This window comes from Notolabrus celidotus, chromosome 23 (genome assembly GCF_009762535.1).
Source record: "Notolabrus celidotus isolate fNotCel1 chromosome 23, fNotCel1.pri, whole genome shotgun sequence".
NCBI classification, from domain to species: Eukaryota; Metazoa; Chordata; class Actinopteri; order Labriformes; family Labridae; genus Notolabrus; species Notolabrus celidotus.
In genome coordinates, this window is record NC_048294.1 from 1,374,679 (window position 1) to 1,393,819 (window position 19,141).

At 42.3% G+C, this 19,141-nt stretch overlaps 1 protein-coding gene across 3 annotated transcripts; it reads right to left on the minus strand.

Moving 5' to 3' along the window:
* Positions 1-1,167: 1,167 nt before the first annotated feature.
* Positions 1,168-17,601, minus strand: otud4 (OTU deubiquitinase 4). Of its 3 annotated transcripts, none has more exons than XM_034676176.1 (20): positions 17,183-17,601; positions 16,789-16,872; positions 16,114-16,164; positions 15,968-16,014; positions 13,598-13,670; positions 13,345-13,426; positions 11,858-12,026; positions 11,477-11,522; positions 11,248-11,347; positions 10,397-10,461; positions 10,153-10,253; positions 9,795-9,889; positions 9,537-9,708; positions 9,310-9,451; positions 9,144-9,218; positions 7,640-9,062; positions 7,015-7,055; positions 6,158-6,806; positions 5,603-5,679; positions 1,168-4,161 (listed from the first exon to the last, which is right to left on the minus strand). In XM_034676176.1, exons 1-20 carry the CDS (start codon positions 17,312-17,314, stop codon positions 3,703-3,705), a joined length of 4,083 nt encoding a protein of 1,360 aa, XP_034532067.1. In that variant the 5' UTR covers positions 17,315-17,601; the 3' UTR covers positions 1,168-3,702. The 3 variants fall into 3 exon arrangements, with proteins under 3 accessions (XP_034532067.1, XP_034532068.1, XP_034532066.1); XM_034676177.1 differs by having other exon boundaries at positions 9,319-9,451; positions 11,477-11,525; XM_034676175.1 differs by having other exon boundaries at positions 11,477-11,525.
* Between the last annotated feature and the right edge of the window lie 1,540 nt (positions 17,602-19,141).

The window sequence follows — 19,141 nt, forward strand, 5'->3', positions numbered from 1 at the left end:
TTGATACTAAAACAGATGAAGCACTAAACTGTAGTGAGTTTGGAATTAATGTTTTGGTTGAATACGTTGATTTGATAGTGTTGTAGTGTAGAACGTGACCCTGTTTGTACCATATTACATATATAAACCCATAGAACAGATGTTTTCCCTTTTAAAAAATTTACTCTGAGACAACATGTATCGTGTTAAACGTGTCAGATTTTAGCCAAGGGGACATTCCGAACAAGGGAAATGACACTCAATTGTTGTGACCATATAAGGGTTTCCAGGAGTTCCATCTGTTAGTGTGTGAGTAGGACTAACTAACCGTAACCCTAACCCTAACCCTAATCCTAACCCTAATCCAAACCCTAACCCTAATCCAAACCCTAACCCTAATCCTAACCCTAATCCAAACCGTAACCCTAACCGTAATCCTAATCCAAACCCTAACCCTAATCCAAACCCTAACCCTAATCCAAACCCTAACCCTAATCCAAACCCTAACCCTAATCCAAACCCTAATCCAAACCATAACCCTAACCGTAACCCTAATCCAAACCCTAATCCAAACCATAACCCAAACCCTAACCCTAATCCAAACCCTAACCCTAATCCAAACCCTAACCCTAACCCTAATCCTAACCCTAATCCAAACCGTAACCCTAACCGTAATCCTAATCCAAACCCTAACCCTAATCCAAACCGTAACCCTAACCGTAATCCTAACCCTAACCCTAACCCTAATCCAAACCCTAACCCTAATCATAACCCTAACCCTAATCCAAACCCTAACCCTAATCCAAACCGTAACCCTAACCCAAACCCTAACCCTAATCCAAACCCTAACCCTAATCCAAACCCTAACCCTAATCCTAACCCTAATCCAAACCCTAACCCTAATCCAAACCCTAACCCTAATCCAAACCCTAACCCTAATCCAAACCCTAACCCTTATCCAAACCCTAACCCTAATCCAAACCCTAACCCTAATCCAAACCCTAACCCTTATCCAAACCATAACCCTAATCCAAACCCTAACCCTAACCGTAACCCTAATCATAACCCTACCATTATCCTTACCTAATCCTACCTTTAAAAGTAAACAGTGAGACTCTTCTTTTTCATACTGAGATTAAGAACAGATTATTTTTTTCTCAGTCACTGAAATGATTTAGTGAAACTTGATTTTGAACCAAAAGTTTTTTTATTCAACAACATAGAAAAATCCAACAGACAGCATTTGTTCTGTACAGCAGTGTTTCCCAAACTCAAGGGAAGAGAAAGAAGACAGTAAAGTAGCAAACATAAGGCACTGACTGAATCTCTGGAGTTTGCTGATTTATAAAATAAAACCAAAGAAAAGACAAAAATTAAACCAGGTGAGAAAAAAACAAAAGACAAAGACATTTACACCCAGAGGACAGGAAACAGGCAGGGACGAGACGAAACGAAAACCCTACAGAGTAAGTGCATCCAGCGAGAACGAGTTTCTATCACCGACTCTTCTTCACCACAGTCCTGTACGCAGACTGGCTTTGTAAAGCAGCAATTCAACTTTGAAAGCTGCTCAGAGATTATATTTCCTCACATCAAACTTTACTTTTGTTCTTTTTACCCATGTGTTAAATTTCTAGCACACACTACAAACAGGAGTCACGAACACGCCATGTTTCTTTTGTTCTGTGGCGTTCAAGGGATGTTGGAAATCGGAAATTTGGCCTCCTATGAAATGAATACTTTAATAAATTTGAGGAATTCTCTAAAGATGGAAGGCTGATACCAATCTTTGATGTTACCAATGTTTTTAAGGTTAGCATGTAGCTATAGCCTGGAGTAAATTAGCTTAGCTTAGCACAAAGAGTGAAAACAGCTAGCCTGGTACAGCCCCGTATACTATAAATTCATGCATTAAGCCTGTTAATCTAACCTTTTCCTCTCATTTCCAGCCTTTGTCTTAAGCTAAGCTAAGCTAAGCTAAGCTAGCTGTTCGACTACTTAATTTAACAGTAAGTGCTATCAATTTTATAATTTACATCCGGGAAGTTTTTAATATTCCTCTAAAGAAAGTGCGATGTTTGCATCCCTTTTTGAAAGGAGCTTGTTGCGTGTTAGCTTTAACTTCCGGATGTGCTAAGCTAACAGTTTTGAACGTAGCTTAAGGAATTTTAGAGAGCATAAAATAAATAGCTCTACAATTTTAGGGTATTGCGATGCATATATAAATATGACGCCTCTATCTATGTTTTTATTGCTACTATCCAGTCATATAATAGCCAGATGCTTTAGCCTAGCTTAGCATAAGACTTGAAACAAAGGAAAACAGCTAGCAAGGCACATAGCCTAAAGTTAAACCACATAAACAAAAAAGGGTGAGATAGGATTCTGTTACCTTTTATTTGAGCCAAGCTAACTCTTTTCTCCCGTTTACAGTCTTAAAGTTAAGCTAAGCCAACCCTGCTCAGGCTATAGCATCAAATACCTAAAGGACATGCTAAGCTAACAATTGTTCTACTTCATTCAAGGGGTGCTTTAGAGACTAAACTTGAACAGTTATTTGAAAATTGACAACATTCTTATGTCTGTGTTGCTGTTAGCCGCTTCGGCCTGGAGCAAAGCAAGCTAACCTAGCATAGCATAAAGGGTTAAAAAGAATGTTAAACTACAAGCCAGGCGCTAACTCGAGGTATAACTAGAAGACGAGCCGAGCTAGCTTGTCTTCTCCTGTTTACAATCTTTGTGCTAAGCTAAGAGTTTCACGAAAACCTTTCCAACGTTAGCTCGCTATGCTAACTGACTTTTGTTCCTTTTGCTCAAATACTTGCCGCGCGAGCTAACATCGGTACTTAGATTATGGCACTGAGCTAATAATAGTAATTCAACAGTCTACAGTCTTTATGCTAAGCTAACTCGGTTCTAGCTGGCTGTTATATATCTAGCTTCAGCACATTTGATTGGCAAGTCTTTGGGCTAAGTCGGAGTCATAACGTTGAAGTAACGAGGCTCTTAGCAGTCTGGGGTTTGTTTTGTTGATATGTAACTATAACTAGAAGTCATTAGCTTAGCTTAGCATAAGTAGTGGAAACAGGGGTAAATGCCAGGCTATCTATTTTCATCTGTGAAACTTGTTCTTCAAATAATTTTTTTTGGCTCTGTTATAATTCCTCCTGTTCTTTCTTTAACAACTAAGCTAACGTGTGTTATTGTTAGTCTTTATGCTAAGCTAACAAATCTCTGGTTTCCTCTTCACAATAGCTCCAAAAATGGTCGTACTACTCCTTTAAAGAAAAAGGCAATGGGGTGAGATAACTAAGATAAAAAATGCGAGTACAAGAAATTTGATTAAACTTTGATTTCAGACATTTTTCAAACGTCACATTAACGTAGCAACGAACGCTAAGCAGCTCAAACTCAACACATTTACAATCCTCGCCGCTGACTCTTTGAATCCATACATTCGACCGCTGAAAGTGATAAAAATGTAAACTAGCACTTGCTAACATGCAGCGCTAACAAGCTAGGTAAAGAAAGAATGATAGTGTTTAATGCTCGTTTTCAACCAACGAAAAAACACCGACAGCATTTTTAGCAAAGATGATCGTTTGTGGCATCTTTTTTTTTTTCGGCTTTCAGGACGGTGACGAAACGAAGCGAGCAGCGTCAAACGAAAACCCCAAACAACAAAAGCACCTTCCTGTGTCCTCTCGCCTCATTGGCCGAGAGCTAGTACTCTCTCTCTCGGCCCCTCCCCCTCATGGTGGGGTAAAACTGCATATTGTTATACCCCGTCCCTGAATCTCCTCCACCATGCCGCCTCCTGTTAGCGCCCCTCCCCGGGTCGTAACCCCCCCTCCCTCGCCCCCCTCTCTGGTACCTCCTCGGTCCTCGGTAGTTCGTCTGTTTGTGCGCGGTCTGCTCGTCCCAGTCGTCTTCTGTGTTGCAACCGACGGACATGTTCCCCGCCATGGCGAAGGCGGGCAGGTAATCCACGTGGCCGGGGGGTTCTGGCGCCCCGAGAGGTACGTAAGTGTTGGTGGGGATGGGCGGTTTTGTGTAGCCGCGGTAACCGTAAGAGGGGTTGTTGTGAGGCGGGGCGGGAGTCGTGGAGAGGATTTCGTAAGGTGCGCTGTTAGGCTTCATGGCGGTTGGGAGGACAGGGAGATCACCCGGGTTTGAAACCAGCTGGAAGACAAACGTGAGAATAGTTAAACACTGATTACTGTTCGCAGCCAAAGCAACATATCAAGGATTAAAGGACTCATGTCTCAGCAGGATGCAGAAAAACTCCTCCATGCATTTATCTTTAGCAGACTAGACTACTGTAACGGGGTCTTTACAGGACTCCCTAAAGAGTCCATCAGACGGCTGCAGCTCATACAGAATGCTGCTGCTCGAGTCCTAACAAGGACCAACAAAGTAGACCACATCACTCCAGTTCTTAGATCCCTACACTGGCTTCCTGTCTGTCAGAGAATAGACTTTAAAATCCTGCTGATGGTTTATAAAGACCTGAATGGTTTAGGCTGATCTGCTGCTACTTTATGAACCATCTGGACCTCTGAGGTCTTCAGGTACTGGTCTGCTTTCAGTCCCTAGAGTCAGAAGGAAACATGGTGAAGCAGCGTTTAGTCATTATGCTCCACATATCTGGAACACACTCCCTGAAAGCTGCAGGTCTGCTCCAACTCTCACCTCTTTTAAATCAAAGACTACGACCTTTTTATTTAACACTGCCTTCCTGTCTTAGATTATTTTAACTCACTTTAAATTAACATTTTAATGTAATTTTTTTATATATTCTAATTTTCCTTTTCTTTTCTGTTTAATTATATTTGTCATTTTAATTATGTTATTTTATGCTTGTCTGAATGTCTCCAATGTTTCTAATGTTTTAATGTAAAGCACATTGAGTTGCCCTCATGAATGAAATGCTCTATACAAATAAAGCTGCCTTACCTTGCCAATGAACGCTAACGCTACGATGCATCAACACCATTTTTGGTAACATACCAACCACACCTACTACCTCCATCAATAACACCAACTGTTACTTAATACAACTTCTATAACTGATAGTACACCACAGCAACTTCTATATAAACCTGTAATTACACCCCCAGTCCTAAAAGCCGATTTGTTTCTACAGAATTTTTATGAAACACATATTCAACTGATTTATGGATTTAAAAAAATCACTCAAAAAAATCAGACAAAACTGGGGCGCTAGTGGCCTAGCGGTCTAAGCGCCCCATAAACAGAGGCCACGTCGCAGAGGTCACCGGTTCAACTCCCAGCCGCGACCATTTCCTGCGTTTCTTCCCCGACTCTCTACTCCCCACATTTCCCGTCTCTCTTCAGCTGTCCCATCAAATAAAGCCATCAAATAAATAAAATGCAAAACCAGTTCATCTGAAATTCAAATTCACAGTCAATGGTAGCTTTTATCTAGTCAACAAATTGATTCAAATTAATTATTTAATTTAAACTTAATGTAATCTTTTTTTTCTCAGAATATTAACTTTTATATGAAAATCTGGGCAAAATGTCAGAATTGTGTTAAGAAAATTATGAATGAAGATTCTGGATCAGAAGCAAAACCAGAATGCTGTTTTGTTGTCTGTACCATGTGATTGTTGTTGACAGGAAGCTCCCCCATCAGCACCGCTCGGGTCAGACTCTCTGCGTGCTCCTTCATGTGGCCTGATGGGGAAAAAGAAAAACGTCTCATTAATGGGTTTAACTCTGGCTCCCCCTAGTGGCCAGACTCCAGCTGCTACAACTACTACTATCCATCTCCCCACTCCCCTCTCTCTCTCTCTTCATGTCCCTCTATCCCTCTCTCCAACACGGTCTCAGCAGATGTGTGTCTAACATGAGTCTGGTCCTGCTGGAGGTTTCTGCCTGTTAAAGGAAGTTTGTCCTTCCCACTGTAACTTGCTAAATGCTGCAAAGTGCTCTGCTCATGGTGGACTAAGATGAGATCAGACTGAGTCCTGTCTGGAAGAGGGGACTGGATCTGATCCGGTCTTGATGTTGGGTCTTTGTTAATAATAGAACATAGAGTACGGTCTAGACCTGCTCTGTTTGGAAAGAGTCTGAGGAGAACGTTTGTTGTGATTTAGTGCTTTATAAATAAAGACTGATTGAATAATTACATTGTAATTTAAAGTCTACGTACCAAAGCCAGGAACCACCCCTGATATGTTCGGGTTAGCCAGGTTAACAGTAGGCGGACTCCCCAGAAGACTGGTGGCTCGGACCGGACGTTGACCATGCATAGTGTCTCCGTTGGTGGGTTGATGCTGCTCCATGGCCCCCTGGAGCTCCTCAGAGGTGGACTGATATCCCAGAGAAGAAGGGGGGTAAGAGGGCCCAGTTGGAGGATACAGGGGGTGTCCTGGACTATGACCTGGGTGGTACCCCTGAGAAATGGGTGGAGGAACTGCATATGCTTGATTCGGAGAGGGATACCCGACTGGGAAACTTTGGTTCCTTGGTGGAGGCATTTGCTGCTGCCACGACGGTGGCATCCTGTGCGGTGGCGGGTGGGTGACGGGGTACCCGGCCTGGTTGTGGGAGGGGTCACTGGGACGGGGGTGCTCGGGGGGCGGAACTTGGTGGTCAAACTGAGGATGCATTGTTGAAGAAGTAGGGGGGTACGGAGGGTGAGGGTACGCCTCCTGTGGCCTCGGTGGGGGGTTGGAGGGAGGGTAGTGGGGGCTTGGGGAGGGAGAGGGGGAGCGGGAGGGGATCTTGGGGTGCATGGTGTGGGCCTGTTGGAGGGGGAGGAGGTAGACGTAGGGGGGGAACAGGTGCATAGAGTACGCCTGAGGAGAAAAGACACAGCAGCGAAAAATGTTAGCTGAAGGTTTAAGAAAAGATCGATGGCCTGGACCAGAAGACTCAAAGAAGTCACCGACCCAAGGAACCCCCCCAGAGAAACCGGTCAAACTTTCCAGTCTTAACTCTGTTCTAATTCAACTACTTCCTGGTTAAAGCTCGACTAATGACAAGAAGAGAGAGTTTCAATCTTACCTTGATGCCCAGGTTGAAGAAGAATCTCAAGACGTGGATGTCTGCACGGGAAGAAAAATGAAGCATGGTCAAATATCGGCAACATGCTGCTCTGGGTCTTTGATCTGATCATTTTCGTAGCCGTGTACCAAGACACACGTCGACATACTGACAAATAAAACAACAAGAAACACTAAATCTGTGACCAATCCTTCAGAAAGGTCCTGCTGCAGGCGCCTCTCCATCAGGATCAGATTCTGGATCAGATTCAGAGGGTTGAAGTAACGCGGGTCTGTGAGCAGCCGTGTATATTCAGCCAACATGTAAACATTAAATCAACGTGCTGGACAACCGAGGCCACACCCACTTCCCGAGGGGGCGTGGTCAGAGAGCTCATTCTCATTTAAAGGCACAGACACAGAAAACAGCCTGTTCTGAGCAGGGCTGAAAAAGAGGGGTTTACAGGCAGACCAGAATCTGATTTCAAAGTGTTTTTATGAGCAATAAACTTTAAAGACATGTTTTGGGGACCTCTTAGACCAATATATGTTGATGAAAAAGAGCAGAATATGTCACCTCTAACACCAGAGGTTGCTGCTTGGCTGAATGAGGGTTCGTTTTATCCACTACAAACTAACTGACTCACCTTGCGGCAGGTCGTCCCCCAATCTACTGGAAGACATGCTGGGAGTCGGAACAACCTGGCCGTTCTCCGCCTGAGGGAACCCGGGGTACAGGGGGTCCTGGTAGAGCTGGGCCAGCTGCTGCATGGGGAGGGCTACAGGGAGGGATGATGGTTGAGAAAGTGGAGGAGGGTGTGCTGAAAGGGACTCAGGATGGGGGTGAAGAGAGGGGGGAGGAAGGTGTGACTGCAGGGGGGAAGGATGAGGAGGAGACTCTGGTGGAGGCTGGGAGGCTTCTATTTGAGTCTGGGAGGGGGACATAGAGAGGGTGGGGTGTGGAATCTGGGAGGGGTGAGGAGGTTGGACATGAGGGGGAGGATGGGTGACAGGAACTGAGGGCTGGGATGGAAGGGGGTAAGAGGAGTGGGACTGAACTACCTCAGGTTGGGAATGTGGAGGGTAGTGGGCCTGGGGGATTGTGGGAGTTACCTGGGTCACGTCAGTGTTGGACTGAGGTTGGGGCTGGAGTTCAGGAGGACCGGTCTGGATCTCTGTTTGAGGCATAGGGCTTTGGTTTTGGGGCAGAGAAGGCAGGGTCTGGTTTTCGATCAAAGGGGTCTGGGTTTGGGGCAATGAAGACATGGTCTGGTTTTGGCTTAATGGGGTCTGGGTTTGGGCCAATAAGGGCGGATCCTCGTATAGTTTTTGGGTAAAAGAAATAGGGCTTTGGGTTTGGGACTCAAATATCTGACTCTGGTTTTGAGGCACAGACACCACAGGATCAACCTGGGACAGGGGGGTCTGGTTCTGAGGGGACTGGGTTCCAGTCAGAGATAAAGAGGAGACAGTGGGAGGACTGGGGGAGTGAGGAAGAGAGGGAGGAGGAGGGGAGGAGCGAGGGAGGGAGGAGGAATGGAGGAAGCTCTGCTGAGCAGCAGCAGGAGAGGGAGCGATGGGGGCGATGAAGGTCGGAGTCGGCACTGATGAAGGTGGAGGAGGTGAGGGGGAGGAGGAGAGGGGTTTAGAGGAAGAGGAGGGAGGAGGCGGTGGAGAGGATGAGGAGATGGCGTGGGAAGTTGAAGGTGAGGAAGCAGGGGGGAGAACGGGGGTGATGAAGGAGAAGAGGGAGGCGGAGGAGGGGACAGAACCTCCTGTGAGAAGGGAAGTGATTGGAGAGGTGGGCGGAGCTCCAGCAGCCGAGGCGTAGGAGGGCAGGTTTGGTTTATCAGTCAGGTCTGAAACAGCAGCAGAGGAGGAGGAGGAGACGGCGGCCATGTTTGTTTTGGGCAATGAAGCCTTGTTCGAGCTCAGGAGGGAAGCGGTGGAGTCAGAGTCAGCAGAAGGTGCAGCAGGAGGTTTCGTGGGCGGTGCAGGAGTAGTTAGATCTGGGGATTTGGGTGTTTCTCCAGCAGGGGGCGACGGAGTTCTGACGTCATCAACTGGACTCTGTAAAGAAAACATAAAGATTAAACAACAAAGGGTTAAAGTGTCTGATTTGATACGTTCTTTAAAATAATGCCCACTCACCATCTTGTTTCTCTGAGGTCTCTTCTTCTCTCCTCCTTTCTTTCTCCCTCCATCACCCTGACCGACAGACGGAGCCTGACAGCCAATCAAAACACGTTTCAGTTTCACTTCATAACAAACATGAAACTGAAGACTTTGTGCTGTAAGTTTAGTAAACATTATTTACTCCTCTGACCCCGAGGGCGGGGAAACTGTGCTCGTCCCTGAGCTGGATCTCCACCAACGCCACGTTCCTCTCCTCCTCCTCTTTGGCCAAACGGTGCTCCTCCGTTATACCGAACGCTGCGTCCACGGAGCTCACCGACTTCCTGAAACAAAACATATTTATAAAACTGTGAGTCTTTACTCCAGGATTTAAGGTTTGAATTAAAACGCAAGAGAAGAAAGTCTGACCTGGTGGGTTTGGCCCCGCCCTGCTCCTCGGCGTTGGCCTGTGGAGGCCACGAGTGCTGCTTCAGCATGCGCCCAGTGGAGCCCGGAGGTGCTGCTGCTGCCGTGGTCGCAGAGGAGGAGGCCGCTGGGGGGTGCTTCCCTCTGCCTCTACCTCTCCCCCTATCTTCCCAATCTAAGGAGGTTTACAGGCTTACTTCAAGAGTCTGTGTGTGTGTGTGTGTGTGTGTGTGTGTGTGTGTGTGTGTGTGTGTGTGTTACCTCCAAGCCCGTTGCTGAGTTTCTTGTCTCGGTTCACCACAGTGCTCCAGGAGTTTTCATCACAGGGAGGACGCAGACTCCACAGAGGCACCTGTCTGCAAACACACACACACACACACACACCCACCTGTCAGTTTGGAGCTTCTGTGATATGTGTGTGCACGTGTGTGTGTGTGTGTGTGTGTGTGTGCACGTGTGTGTGTGTGTGAGTGAGTGAGTGAGTGAGTGAGTGAGTGAGTGAGTGAGTGAGTGAGTGAGTGAGTGAGTGAGTGAGTGAGTGAGTGAGTGAGTGAGTGTGTGTGTGTGTGTGTGTGTGTGTGTGTGTGTGTGTGTGCGCGTGTGTGCATGCATCACCTACCTTCTGCCTTGCTCCTCTAGGTAAACCGTCACTAGTCCGTTGTCTGAAGGAACCTCTTTGACGGTTGCGTTGTAGCTCCGCCCACTCGGCTCCAGACGGACCTGCAGAGGCCACACACACACACACACACACACAAACACACACACACACACACACACACACACAAACACACATTAAACATATGGTAAAATCTGTACTTGAGGGAACAAAGTTTAACTAAGGACCCTGAACACATCACACCCACCTGACAGCGATCTCCTGCAGAGAACTGCATCCCTGCAGCGATGGAATAATCCAGCTTCTGTTGAGCTGAGAGAGAAAATACAAAAACATTCAAACTTTCAGAATTTCTCCAAATCTTTGTTTTCATAAACTTTGAGTCCTTTATTTATTTATTTTGGGGCTTTAAAGACTTTATTAAGAGACAGGACTGAGGATAGATAAGGGCCACAGGGAGAGAGGGTTAACTAAAACCTATAAAAACTGTTTTTCATTTTTGTAGTTTTTAGATTTTTGGTCGATTTGTTTTTGTAGATTTGTAGTAATGACTTATACCTATAAAATAATTTAGCTTTTTCTGTAGTTTTTATATTTTCGTATTTTTTGTAGTTTGTGATTTATTTTATTTATTCATTTTTGAAGTTTGTGATTATTAAAAAACATTCTTTGTTTTATAGTTTGTGTTTGCAGGTTTGTATTTTCCTTTAGTTAGGGTTAACTTAAACCTAAGAACTATTTCTTTTTGTAGTTTTTAAATTTTTGCATTTGTTTTGTAGTTTGTGACTTTTTGTAGTTTTAAATTTTTTGGTACTTTTGTAGGGTTTTTGTGTATTTTTTTTTTTTGTTTTGTAAATTTTTTGTAGTTTTTATATTTTTTGTAATTTTGTACTTTTTGTAGTTTGTGTTTGCAGGGTTGGGTTGTCTTTGTTATGTTTTTAGTTACAGTTAACTCAAACCTTTAAGAACTAGTTTTTAGATTTTTGTAGTTTTGTATTTTTTTGTAATTTCATAGTTTTTTTTGTATTTTTGTATTAAATCACTTTGTTTGACTTTTTAAAAAGATGGCTCAGTCCATTTCCTCTGAGTCGTCCTCACCTCTCTTGCTTTTGTGCCAGACGTCGTACTCGATGTTCCTGAGCAAAGTCGGGTTCAGTGAACGCCACACCCTCTCTGGCAGCCGACCGCGACCACGGCCCTGTCACACACAAACACACACACACACAGAGTTATTACATGATACTGTGGTGAAAATCAACAATAGTCCAGCTGGAGTGTGAGTGTGTGTGTGTGTGTGTGTGTGTGTGTGTGTGTGTGTGTGTGTTACCCTGTTGCTGTGTCTTGGAGCCGTCGTGTTTGTTCCATTTTCGGCCCTGCTTTATAAAAACAAAAACAAAAACATCATTAAATTATTTTATTTTCAACTTTCCTTTGACACGACAGAAGATTGAAGGAAATGTTATTGTGCTTAGTATTAAATAAAACTAAATATAGTGAATTATCTGAACTTAAATTAGTGGGGTGTGATGACTTGATACAATTCACAATGCAGGGTTCATAATTTTAATTTGCAAGATTTGAATTGCTTTTATTTTGTCCTCTTACTGTCTTATACCTCGTTTTAACACTTGCTTTTATTTTGAAAGGACTCTGAAGGTACTTCCACGAGGTCTACATGAAAAGAGAAGTCAGTTCACACGTCGTTTACCAGAGCGGCTCTCCGGTGTCGACGTCAGACTCGTCGCTGCTGGCGCAGGTCACCATGTTGTCGTCTATCAGCGGCTCGTTGCCGCGACCCCGCGCTCCCCGCTGACACACGCTCAGAAGACTCCGGTCGACTTTGAACACGTCGTCGTACAGCATCTCGAACACGATGGCTGAAACACGCAAAGATGCACACGTCTGAATATATAGCCTCCTCCATGTAATCAGATGGGACATGGGTCAAAGTTTAAAGGTGACATATCACGCTTTTTTCATCAACATATATTGGTCTAAGAGGTTTTTAAAACATGTCTTTAAAGTTTATGCTCAAAAAAACACTTTGAAATCAGATTTTGGTCTGCCTGAAAAACCCTCTTTGTCAGCCCTGCTCATAACGGTCTGTTTTCTCTGTGACCACGCCCCCTCAGGAAGTGGGTGTGGCCTCGGCTGTCCAGCACGTTGATCTATTGTTTACATGTTGGCTGAATATACACGGCTGCTCACAGACCCGCGTTACTTCAACCCTCTGAATCTGATCCAGAATCTGATCCTGACGGAGAGGCGCCTGCAGCAGGACCTTTCTGAACCATTGGTCACAGATTTAGTGTTTCTTGTTGTTTTATTTGTCAGCATGTCCACGTGTGTCTTGGTACACAGCTACAAGATTAAGGTGGGGTCAGACTGAGTCTTACCCTGTCTTGGTGTTGGGTCTCTGTTCATAATTTGACATAGTGTGGTCTAGACCTCCTATGTTTGTAAAAGCGTCTTGAGATAACGTTTGTTGTGATTTGACGCTATACAAATAAAGATTGATTGATTGATTGATTGATACAGCTACAAACATGTAGCTATGTGGCTATGCTAACTAGCACTAGCACTTCTCCATGAAAAATAAAAATCATCCACTAGATCTTCAAATCTGCAGACGTGGGGAGTCAAAGCGACCTTTGTGTTTATTAAGACAGTCTACAACTAGCATGCCTCCCTCCTAAGCTCCTTGTTAGCACACATGTGTGCAGGGAATGAAAAACGGAGGAGGGGTTGAGTTGTATTTTATACAGTCTATGGGCTGAACAAGCTCCGAGCTCTGACTTCCTGTTACAGACCGGATGGCGTTGTGACGTATGAAAAACACTGCAAACTGAAACGGCTGGTTTCAGCACACATTTACAGAAAGGTGGAGAAATCAGAACAGGGGTAGAATGGATTTTTTTCATTTTCAGGGGGTTTGTAGACAGGGACACAGATTTCAGGTAGAGAACCATTAAAAAGTTGATTTTGCATGATATGTCACCTTTAAAATCAAAACACACGTCACATAAATGTTTCTCAAACACGGTTCCTGTCGTTATTGTTACTTCTTATCATGCAGATTTATCTCACAGACTTTGCATTAGTTATTTCATATTATAAAAAGGGCTACAACACATGATTGACAGCTGTGTTGACCAATGAGGTTCCTGCAGCGCCAAACACAGTCCAAACACTCACACTGGCAGATAGCAGAGCTCTTGATGTGGCTGATGGGATAAACGCTGTCGTAGTGATTCCCATTCAGGAAACACAACCGCACCTGAGACACAAAAAACAAACATTATTTAACTGGATTGAAGTAGAAGGAGTGTCAACAAACAAACTGTAGACAGGAAACTCAAAAACTTATTCAAGCAGAAACTGCCTCGACATTAAGTTGAATTTGTTCTAAAACTCAGACGTGGTGCGTTCGTGGTGCGTTCAGCGTCACCTTGTCCTTGAAGTTGTTCTTTGTGATGTCGACTGCAGGTCGTCCCGGCTCCTGGAAGATCTGAAAATCCCTCCTACACAAACACAAACACACAAACACACAAACACCCAGAGAGAGGTGAAACATGTGGGTCAGAGCGGATGATGAAGCCTCCATGACTCATCGACACCCAACTCTGAACTCCAGCTATAAATGTACATTCACTCCTTTAACCACGAGTCTGCTTTCTGTTCATCTGTTCACACATAAAGCGACTTCCGGCTGAGGCAGGTCAGCGACCCGCTGTGCTCTCAGATGGTAGAAGCAGGGGTTTCTGTGAGCTGGTATCACGTGACGTCCAGCTTTTTTAAGATATCATCATTCGAAGTCTCCAGAGGGAAAGATGCAGAGTAAAAACATCCGTATGGTCCGACTGGGAGTGTGTTTACTTTCACCCAAACTCCACACGTCACATTCACTGATCCACACAGCAGAGTGAACAAAGGGAGCTGAACGCGGTCAGGCTGTGGAGCTCTCAACAAAAGCAGAAGGACGACACTTCCCCTTTGATCTTTAAAGAATGAAAGGAAACACAACCAGACACTAACTTCTGTCTGAGAGAGACGGTCAAACGGTGACTCACAGTGTCCCATAACTTGATCAGGACGCCACACGGAGTGACAGGAGGGACGGGGAGGACTCTGCTGCTGGAGCTGGCTTTATAGATGGTAACGTACACATTATAATAAAATAAAAACATACAGTGAAATGTAGAGAAAGCTCCATAATTGTCCATGTCTAGCACTGGGAAATTAATATCAACAGGGGGCCTCCCTCTCCCACCTTCAGCACTGACTCGCCAAATTAATAAAAGGCGTTTAATAAGAGGAACTTTACCCCTGAACTACGTGCGTATCGACCGGTGGACCCAGGGTCTAAATTTAGTTCAGGGGTAGATAATCTCCCCGCTAAAAAGCCCCTGCTAGGTAGCACTTTTCAAAGGTCTCTGGGCTTTCAGGGGGTGGGGCCTGCAGTGCTGAACGTGTCTGATTGGTAGATTAACCTCAGTGTATTTATTCCGCCCTCCGTCCACAATAACATCACACACTGGAGCCCTTCAGCTGAACGTGTCAGTGTTTGTGTCGATTCATTCATTGCTTTTTCCATGTTTTTAACCACAGGCACAAAATTTTAACTTTTTTTCTGTACAATTTCAAGTTTAAGGAAAATTTATTTTTTCAACAGGGTCAATTTTTTTGTAAAAAAAAAAAAAAAAAGTCAAATTTTTTGTGAAATTTTCTTTTCTTTTAAATCAATTTTATTTTAAATCTTTTTTTTTTTTTTTCTTTCAAATTTATTTTTTTCAAAATTTTTGTCATTTTTTTTTTTTCAATTTTTTTTTTCACATTTTTCCAAAAACCTTTCACAGTCATTGTTTTTTTTTCCATCTGTGATTCACTTGATTTCTCTTTCTTTCATTAGTTTTTATTTGTTCTATCTTTTTTGTATGTGTTCTTTTCAAAAGAAGAAGCTGTGATTCTCTTGATTTAGCAGCTTGTAACAGTAGTCTTCTCTCAGCCCACCGTGAATGCGTCTCTCCTCCCGGTGTTCCGGTTTTAAAAGTGACCCTGTAAACTGGAGACCTTCAGCTGAACGTGTCAGTGTTTGTGGAGTTTACACAGCTGTTGTGCAAACTAGTTTAGTTTTTATTAAGATTTTAAAATATCCTCATCAGATATTTAATGATCATCTAAAGATGTTTATGAGGGATGCATCCGGCTGAGAGTCTCCAGGTAACAGGGTCGCTGTTTACACTGGAACACCGGCCGATCCCTGCCACAGCTTTTTGAGTTCAAAAGGATTTTAATCTCCTCTCACGTGTTGATTCATTCATTGCTTTTTCCATGTTTTTAACCGCAGCTGCAAAATTTTCACTTTTTTCATGTTTTTCTGCTTTTGGAGCACAATTTCAAATTTGAGGAAAATTTTTTTTTTTCGACAGGTCAACTTTTTTCAAATAAACTTTTTAAAAAATTTTTTTTCTTCATATTTTTAATGTCATTTTTTTTTATTTGTCTAAAAAAAAAAAAAAAAAAATTTTTTTTTTTTTTTGTCAAATCTTTTTTTTCAAAATGGTTTTCTTTTTCCAAAAAAAAAAATTCGAATTTTTTTTTTTCAATTTTTTCCAAATACCATTCACAGTTATTGTTCTATCCGGGACTTCAGCCGGCGGTCGAAATGCAGACAACAATGGGGGCACAGGAACCTAGTAGTTCTTTCTTTAAAGTAGTTCTGGGGGCTAAAAGACCCCGGAACTCTTGGTCGAAATGCACCTGATGACTCTGATTTTACAGAAAAAGGTTCCAGCAACAGATTTTAAACGTCTCTTACTTGTATATGACAGCGAGCGCGTTGATCTCCACCTCTCCCACCCATTGCTAAAAAACAGAGAGGAACAAAAACATCACTTCACTGAGATCAGGTCTTCATACACCAATAAACAGCGTCAGAAAAACAGGATCAAGTATCTGTCGTACCTGAGGGTCCTGAAGCTTGAAGAGGTAATCCTCGAAATCACCTTCAATAAACTGAAACACACATAAGGGACACAGTTATTGATTAAAGCCACAAGACAACTCTCTGGGTAGGAAGTCCAGGTTTCAAAAATGTGTGAAGAAGTCAAAATGTGGCTTGTCATGCTCTTTAAAAATGAGGTTTATTGACTTCTCATGGGGCATTCTGGGAAATGTAGGCGGTGCGGCTGCTGCATGATAGCTTTCCTTTTCATTTCATCTTATCTGATCTTTGACTGCTGCGACATCCAAAACACTTTCTGCTTCCCCAAACAAAAAAACAAGTCCAATAAGAGCTGCAGTGATCGGTTATTTCAGCAATACATTGATTATTGTTGTGACTGATTGAGTTCCTGACTAAGAAACAAAAAGTTCCTGGTACTTCTGGTAGAAAAGCACATTTTGTGTCTGTCTGAGGCAGAGTTTAAGGATCTTATAAAAGTGTTAGTGTATGAAGAGAAGTCTCTCTCTCTTTAGGGGCAGCAGGTGAGCAGGTTAGTGTATGAACAGAAGTCTCTCTCTCTTTAGGGGCAGCAGGTTAGTGTATGAACAGAAGTCTCTCTTTCTTTAAGAGCAGCAGGTGGGCAGGTTAGCAGTGACACTCTGGTCTTGTTGTTGTCAGTCATCAGTTGAACTTACAGCCTCATAGTTCTCTCTGTTCTGCTTCAGGAACTCCACACACTTGGCTCTGACGTTAGTATGAAGGCTTTGGCAATGCAGCACCTGAAGGGGGTCAAAGGTCAACAATTAGCACAACTTAACATTAAAGTCATAAAATAAACCTTTCCTTTATGAAAGTTAAACTTCCTGTCAGAGGTTTTCAGCCTCTACATTCAGAAGTCAGTTTAAAAAGTTCCTGATTTAAGTGTTTGAAGGTGTAAAGTTTTTAAATATTCACTTTTAAACTCTTCTGTCATCATAGTTATCTTTAATTCTGCTAAAATGAAACTCTTCCTCACTCACAACAAACACACCTTCAGTTAGCTAACTCTGTGAAACTAGCTCTCTCTCTGTTCTTCAGTCACACCCTTACCTGCTCGGCCACAGCCCGGAACAAACAGGACCCGTCTTTGGCGACCTTCTTCCTCTGGAAGCCGATAGACTTCAGGTAATCATCCATCTGTCTCTCTGCTCCTCTCTCCTCGGAGCTCTGCGTACTCTCCATGCTAACAGCAGCTAACTGCAGCTAACAGCAGCTAGCTTTGCTGACTAACTGCGTGTCTGTCAGTTAGCTTTGACTCTTTCATACGCCGCGGCTTTAAAGTTTAATATTTAACAGCAGGAGAGTTTAAAAAGTTCACATTGAAGGTCCGAAGAGACACGAAGGAGGAGGCTCCGAGTTTCGTTTCCCAGGAAGCCCCGCTCGGTCCGGAGAGAGACTGTCAGAAAGTGAAAGTCAACTTTAGCTCACAGTTAGCATCAGGCTAACAGGCACGGACACGCCCCCTTCTTCTTCTACGGCGTCAAAGCAGACGGAACGATTCAAAGTGCTTCCGGTGATCCTACAAAATAAGAGTCCAACTGAAATATAATAGGATTAGATATTAGATATTAGATTAGATATTTAGATAAACTTTATTGATCACCTATTAGGGGGAATTCTTCTGTTCCAGGAGCTAACAACACAGGGGAATACAACATGTGCTTACATAGTCAAAAAATAAAGTAATAATAATAATAATAATAATAATAATAATAATAATAATAATAATAATAGTAATGATAAAGGTAAAAACAAAATAAAATAAAATAAAATAGAATAGAATAGAAAAGATAGTTTAGATTATTATTACTACTATTTATTTTTTGCTGTTATATTTTAGATTATTATTATTATTATTATTATGATGATTATTTATTTTGATGTATTTTAGTTGAGATTATTATTATTATTTATTTATTATTTATTTACGGAATTGTATTTCCTGTAAGGTTTTGTCTGGATCTTTTGTCTGGAATAGAATAAGATAAAAGAGAATAATATAAAAGAGAATAGAATAGAATAAAATAGATTCAAATCCAATAAAAATAAAATAGAATAAATATTACAGATATATAAACACACTATGTGCACTTCTATCTTATTAATAGATAGTGAAGTAAGTTATTCCACAGATATAAATTGCACCAAGTTATTAAAAACATACACAGTATGAAGAACAGTGTGATTCAGATGTGAGACGGTTGCAACAGTTTGTGGATGTGAATCATAAACAATAAAGCAGGAAGACAGAGACATGTTTCCAAGTCACAAAGTAAATACTAAGAAGACTCTTTAATGCAGAAGGTGTTTTTTTCTAAAGCTTTTATATCAAAGTAACACATTATTTTGAATGTTGAATTGAACTAAATGTGTAAGTTTTTACTATTAAAATAAAGCAGTTGTAGCTTGTAGTAGATCATCAACGAAGAAATAAGCATTTAGATAACAGGAAATGCACTTTAATATAAAAGCATAAATTATTTCTATAATTTCTATTCGTGGTGCAGGTCTGTCTCATGCAGGACAGTTTTCATGAAGCCCCGAGCTCCACGTGGTGGATCACAGGTATAAATCAGTGTGGACCTATGGTGTGGACACAATGCAGAGAAACGCAGGACATCGCCCACTGTGGGCTGAGTCAAGCTGGAGGAAGTGAGCAAAACCGGAAGTAGAAATTCATGAAAATGTGCAAAAGAACAGAAAGTCTAAAAATGAATTCCAGAAATGTAAAGCTCAGTAAGAAGTATGAAAAACTGCCGAAACAGCTTTTATTTTACATTTCTGAGAAAAAGAAAAGATTGACTGGATGATAAGATTAATATATATTTTTTGCTGTATTTTAGTTTACATTAGTATTATTTTATTTTATATTATTACTTTTTATTTAAATTTAGATTCTTATTCTTATTTATGATTTTTTAAACATTTTTTAACTGTACGTTTTTGTCTGGATTTTTTTTTTAAATGTACTCTGACCATTTAAGCATTACTTTTTTTAAATTTGAATTT

Bases quoted from the DNA above. Each gene is read 5' to 3' on its own strand.
- otud4 (XM_034676175.1), bottom strand. From the start codon at position 17,314: ATGGAGAGTACGCAGAGCTCCGAGGAGAGAGGAGCAGAGAGACAGATG. The intron at 10,254-10,396 runs GTGGGTGTGATG...TGGCCTCTGCAG, and splicing joins CTGCAGGAGATCGCTGTCAG to GTCCGTCTGGAGCCGAGTGG. The intron at 9,452-9,536 runs GTCAGACTTTCT...GTTTTGTTTCAG, and splicing joins GGCGGGGCCAAACCCACCAG to GAAGTCGGTGAGCTCCGTGG.